The 6,540-nt window shown below is 35.2% G+C and overlaps 1 protein-coding gene across 1 annotated transcript; it reads right to left on the bottom strand.

The window, feature by feature from the left end:
• Positions 1 to 249: 249 nt before the first annotated feature.
• Positions 250 to 6,045, bottom strand: LOC121229120 (uncharacterized). The gene is made up of 2 exons (XM_041112413.1): positions 4,417 to 6,045; positions 250 to 4,316 (listed from the first exon to the last, which is right to left on the bottom strand). Exon 2 carries the CDS (start codon positions 3,684 to 3,686, stop codon positions 2,310 to 2,312), a length of 1,377 nt encoding a protein of 458 aa, XP_040968347.1. The 5' UTR covers positions 3,687 to 4,316; positions 4,417 to 6,045; the 3' UTR covers positions 250 to 2,309.
• Positions 6,046 to 6,540: the final 495 nt, after the last annotated feature.

Below are 6,540 nucleotides of genomic sequence, written 5' to 3' on the forward strand. Positions count from 1 at the left end.
CCATTCTTGTGGATGTTCCGTAATGATACGAACCGGCCCGGTAATGCAAGTCGAGTCGTCTTAAGTTACCCGATCATTTTCGAGAAAGTATCATTTGGTTTGGAAAAAAGGATGTATTTGGCTATTTGGAGCGGAAGTTATCAAAAGAACTCAAAATAAAGCTAAAATGATGAAGATAGGTTTGGTTGGAAAGGAACAAAATAGAAGTTATATGAATGGCTCGATTTAGGATAATAAGTAAAATAAAGATAGATAGTGAAATGGAGATTGAACTTAAACTTCAAGATTGATTCAACACCATAGACAGTGTTGCCCCGAAACTTATGTTGTTTAAGGTGGATTAACGAAGGATAGCAGGCGGACCTTGACCCGTTACTTAGAAAAGTAAGAACCAAAGGTATAAGAAGTTGGACGAACGCTACACTCAGGAGAGTGATAAGTTCAGAAGACAAGGACTGACGCCACTAACTAACAGATAAGCCAATCAAGTCTTAAAACAAAATATGAGAGAAGAAATTCTCACAAACTAAATTGAGTTTTATAAAAGTGTTCGTTCCCCTCCAAAGTAAAAATGATCACAAATTTATAGCATAAAAACTAGCTAGCTGAATGGACAAAAATCCAGCTGAATGGTCACTTGGTTCAGCCTTTAAATGAGCTAGAAATTCCATAATTTTTCAAGAAACTTCCAGGATGCTTCTCCACCCATTTGGAACGCCACAGGACAACTTCTAGATGAAGGAAAGTCAGCTGAATGCATTTAGAAGGGTTGGGAGCTGATTGGCCATGTCTATGTTCCTCCAAGTGCTTAAATGAGCTCCTTTAATCCTGCCTTGAGAAACTAAACGTGCAGCAGCACTTTAATGGAAGTTTTGGAACACAAACAGCCCAAATAGTGTGAATACTTGAACTCCAATAGCCTCCCAATGTGAAAGAACGAAAATGATCAGCTTCCTTGTGTGAAAATATGGTGTGAACAGCATATTGGCTATTGAAATGCACGAACAGACTTTTGGAGAAAAATAAAGGTTGCTGGATTTAATTTTAGCTTAATGCTGCAGCAAGATACATTTTCCATTTATTGCCGTCCATGCATGTATGCTGCTGCAAATTTAAACCACACTTAAATGAGTTGGGACATATTAAATTCGTCCACCAGCAGCTCATTAAATTCGTCAACCAGCAGCTTATTAAATCTGTCCAGGCATGCTGTCCTTTAATACTTCAGCTCCTTATTAATGCCGTCCTATGCTTGCACCTGTACACACAAATTAATTCAGCACATTAATTAATTTAGACACATTTAAAAATTATGCAAGGAACAAGACAAACTAAAAACATGCTGGAACTAAGTCATATTAAATTCGGCTGCAATTAATTAAGTCAAAAAGTCAGCTAAACAAATTAATTAGCAGCAATTAATAAATTTGTCTTAAGTAATTTGTCTTAAGTAAGACTAAATAAGTTCCAGAAAATTAAGTCACATTTAAACCTTGTAAGCTAGAAAACTTAATGAGCCAATAAAAACTAAGACACATTAAATTGCTGGAACAAGACAAATTAATTGTTAAAACTAATTTAACTAATTCAACTAATCAGCAAATCAAATGATTTATTTCAGCAAAATAACTGCAAAATAAAATGAGCTGAAATGAGCTCATCAAGCTAAAAATATCATGCAAATTATTTAATTAATTAAATGCAAAAGCTGGAAAATTAAAAAGAAGCTCAAGCAAACTGTAACGAGCTAAAATTCAAACAAATTCAGCTCGCAATGGATTGCAAGGAACTATTCAAGGAGGGCGCTCGGGCGTGGTCGTATCATCCTCCCCCTCTTCGAAGCGACTTGTCCTCAAGTCGGGCTACTTACTTGCAACAAAATGCTCGTCGATACAAGGCCCTTGGTTGTCACATTTTATAAAAACCTGAATATAACACACAACTATGAAGGATGACAAATTAGTCACGTGTCCTCCGTCGTTAGGAATGACCCACTTCAATGATTTACCGACACAATAAAAGAAAGTATTAAGGGCACACCAAATTAAGAATTTACAAATTTGTTTCATGTTCTCCAACCAAAATAAATCATTTCCAAATTCAAGAGTATAAATAAATCTTACCTTTTCAAAATGGATCTCCATGATCGGTATTATTGAAAGCATAGGAAGCAATGTAATAGACATGGGAAAATCATTCGAATAGGTACTCACTCCAAGGGGTACTGCTTTATCAAATGATCGTCTCAAAACCAAGCAGGTTTTAGGGTATTGATTCTCCTCAAATTGCTTCCACAAGTTGTCGCTTAGTCAAAATAAGTTAATGAAATAGTTCAAGTGTTGCAAGTTTTCAACATAAGCAAACAAGGAATAAGGTTCATATGTTACCTTGTCATCATCTAAAGCAACCAGATTTTTACAAGTCCAAATAGGACGTTCAACCACATCACTATGCAAAGGGTTTTCCACAATCAAATCATCAACCATGTTTTCATCTTCGCGCTTAAAGAACAAAGGTGTCTTAAAATTTTCAAAAATCATACCTCGATTACTTTTAGGCCTAATACATTGATGTTTGGTTTTACTTTTCTCAACCAACACAAATCTTTTTTCCTTGGAAAGATATTGTAGTCGGAACTCGTCAAACGATCCTTGAGAGACCTGAAAAGATGGGTAAACATAAAGACAATTTTCATTTTTTAGAGTATCTCCTTCACAAAGATAATAGATGGTAGGGTCACCATAAATGGTAGGCTCGAAGGAACAAGTTGAATCATCTTTCACAAGTTGATCATTTGATCCAATGCCAGGATTAAAAACATGAGTAGTACTTACCCTTTTGGGATGAAACATGAATTTCATGTACAACTTCATGAAATGATCAAGAAATGATTTTATATCCCAAGCATCAAACAAACATAAATAGGTCAAACAAAATTGAAAATGCCTGATTTTGCTGAATATCAAACTAAAATAATAAAGTCCAGGTTTAAACACATGAATTTGTTTATTTACTCCAAAGTGTAGCAAAGGTTTCATTTTTGTCATTGCATCAATCATGCCGAACCAAGAAAATTGATGCTTACGCCGAATCAAGCAATCAAAATTCTTTACATTCATCAAAACAGATGTGCGCAAATTTAATGATTTCACGCAAGGCAGGAATTGTTGCACGTGATCAACATGCTCTAACAAACTAAATACTTTTAGTGAAAACCCGTTAGCACAAATGATCATATTTGGTGTTTGTCGAACAATTCGAACAATATCAATAGGCTTTTCATCACAAATCACATCATGAAAACAATTCCTCAAACTTTCACTTAAAACGAATTTATCAACTTCAAACAAAGAATAACAATTGACCAAACTAAGATATGGGAAGCTTTTAAAAACTAAATCATCGGAACTTTTATCGACAACTTTCAAACCTGATTGCTGTCGTTCGGTTGCTAAAGATTCTTTACCATTAAACACTTGCGGTTGGATTCCACCTTCAACCTTACCTTTTTCAGTCAAATGAAAGTGTCTCTCGACAAGTAAGTATTGTAGTTGAAACTTGTCTCGGGAATCTTCAAAAACCTGAATAAAAGAAACATCATAGAGAGAACTCGTAGTATGGTTAGTTAAAACACTTGTGTTTTCTTGCTCTCTCTCGTTCTGTTCACTCATTTCTTTTTCTCTCATTTCTTTTTCAAACTCTTTTTCAAATCCTCTCTCTTCTTCCACAACACTCGTTTCTTGTGTTTCTTTAAGCTCACTCTCTTTTTCAAGTTTCTCTTTTTTCTTCTCGATTTCTTTTTCTTTCTCTTCACACTCTTTTTCTTTTTCAATTTCTTCTCTTTTTTTTTCTCGATTTCTTTCAAAATCCGTTCATTTTCTTGCATTATCTTCTCTTGTTTTTTTTTCTTTTGATTTTTTTGTCTCATTTTTTCATTACAAGAAGGAGATGTCACAAAAGATTCAGAACGGTAAGTTTTTCGTTCGAACGAAGGGAAAGCATCTTCATAGGAAATACGATCATATCTTTGTAAATGCCCCTCTATGGATGGATACTTTGAGGCACTTGGAGTATAACTAGCACTTTCTCGTTCGTCCTCTTGAAAGATCTTATTCTCAAAACGTTCCTTCTTCTTACTCGAATTCCTTGATGAGTAGGAGTCACGATAACGCTCTCTTCTCAGATAGTCATGGAATGCATGTCGTCGTGAGGATCTTAACCCCGTATCTCGATTTGGCGAAATTTACTTCCGTCGGATACTTTCCTCCACTCGATCCAAACTCTTGTGCATTTTATCAAATTCAGAGTTCATGAGTCTACGCATCTCGGTCACCAAATATTGATAATCAGACTCAGAAAATACTTCTTGATTCATGATTTGAATGATTAAGAACAAGACAGAAATAATAAACTCACCACAAAAATCTCACGATTCCCTCAAAAAGAAAGAAATAGTGACACTCACACTTGTGTTTGTGCTCGTTTTGGCTTTTACCTCCTCTCGAATGCGCTCACTCTCTCATGCCTTTTTCCACTCTTTTCTTCTCCCGTAACTTCGTTAAAAGACTAGAGTAGGCTTTATCGTAGTTTTCGGGGTCGACTTCAAATGGGTTTACAATGGTTGATGAATAGGGTGAATAGGGTAGGCTAAAAAATAAAAAAATAAATTGGTAGAAGTGTGGCGTTTGGGTAGTAAGGGAAATAGAAAAAGATTTGCTGATTGGGGTTACTAGAAAATAAACACAAACTCTCCAATCACTTTTTTTTTTCACAATAATTTCACCACTTTTTTTTTAATTTTGAATTTCCTTTTTTTTAACTTCTAATACAAAGAAATAAACTTAAGGGAATTTTTGAAGCAAAAATATTTTTTTAATTTTTTTTCACTTTTTTTTTACAACGCACTTATTTACTTTCGTTCACTTGAACTATCCCCGGGAATGATTTCATCGCACGAACTTCTCATTTTAGTAGCTCTGATACTAAATGATACGAACCAGCCCGACGATGCGAGTCGAGTCGTCTTAAGTTGCCCGATCGTTTTTGAGAAAGTATTGTTCGGTTTGGAGAAAAGGATGTATTTGGCTATTTGGAGCGGAAGTTATCAAAAGAACTCAAAATAAAGCTAAAATGATGAAGATAGGTTTGGTTGGAAAGGAACAAAATAGAAGTTATATGAATGGCTCGATTTAGGATAATAAGTAAAATAAAGATAGATGGTGAAATGGAGATTGAACTTAAACTTCAAATTCGATTCAGCACCATAGACAATGTTGCCCCAGAACTATGTTGTTTAAGGTGGATTAACGAAGGATAGCAGGCGGACCTTGACCCGTTACTTAGAAAAGTAAGAACCAAAGGTATAAGAAGTTGGACGAACGCTACACTCAGGAGAGTGATAAGTTCGGAAGACAAGGACTGACGCCACTAACTAACAGATAAGCCAATCAAGTCTTAAAACAAAATATGAGAGAAGAAATTCTCACAAACTAAACTGAGTTTTATAAAAGTGTTCGTTCCCCTCCAAAGTAAAAATGATCACAAATTTATAGCATAAAAACTAGCTAGCTGAATGGACAAAAATCCAGCTGAATGGTCACTTGGTTCAGCCTTTAAATGAGCTAGAAATTCCAGAATTTTTCAAGAAACTTCCAGGATGCTTCTCCACCCATTTGGAACGCCACAGGACAACTTCTAGATGAAGGAAAGTTAGCTGAATGCATTTGGAAGGGTTGGGAGCTGATTGGCCATGTCTATGTTCCTCCAAGTGCTTAAATGAGCTCCTTTAATCCTGCCTTGAGAAACTGAACGTGCAGCAGAACTTTAATGGAAGTTTTGGAACACAAACAGCCCAAATAGTGTGAATACTTGAACTCCAATATCCTCCCAATGTGAAAGAACGAAAATGATCAGCTTCCTTGTGTGAAAATATGATGTGAACAGCATATTGGCTATTGAAATGCACGAACAGACTTTTGGAGAAAAATAAAGGTTGCTGGATTTAATTTTAGCTTAATGTTGCAGCAAGATACATTTTCCATTTATTACCGTCCATGCATGTATGCTGCTGCAAATTTAAACCACACTTAAATGAGTTGGGACATATTAAATTCGTCCACCAGCAGCTCATTAAATTCGTCAACCAACAGCTCATTAAATCTGTCCAGGCATGCTGTCCTTTAATACTTCAGCTCCTTATTAATGTCGTCCCATGCTTGCACCTGTACACACAAATTAATTTAGTACATTAATTAATTTAGACACATTTAAAAATTATGCAAGGAACAAGATAAACTAAAAACATGCTGGAAATAAGTCATATTAAATTCGGCTGCAATTAATTAAGTCAAAAAGTCAGCTAAGACAAATTAATTAGCAGCAACTAATAAGTTTGTCTTAAGTAAGACTCAATAAGTTCCAGAAAATTAAGTCACATTTAAACCTTGTAAGCTAGACAACTTAATTAGCCAATAAAAACTAAGACACATTAAATTGCTGGAACAAGACAAATTAATTGTTAAAACTAATTTAACTAATTCA

Source organism: Gossypium hirsutum, chromosome A05, assembly GCF_007990345.1.
Source record: "Gossypium hirsutum isolate 1008001.06 chromosome A05, Gossypium_hirsutum_v2.1, whole genome shotgun sequence".
NCBI lineage: Eukaryota > Viridiplantae > Streptophyta > Magnoliopsida > Malvales > Malvaceae > Gossypium > Gossypium hirsutum.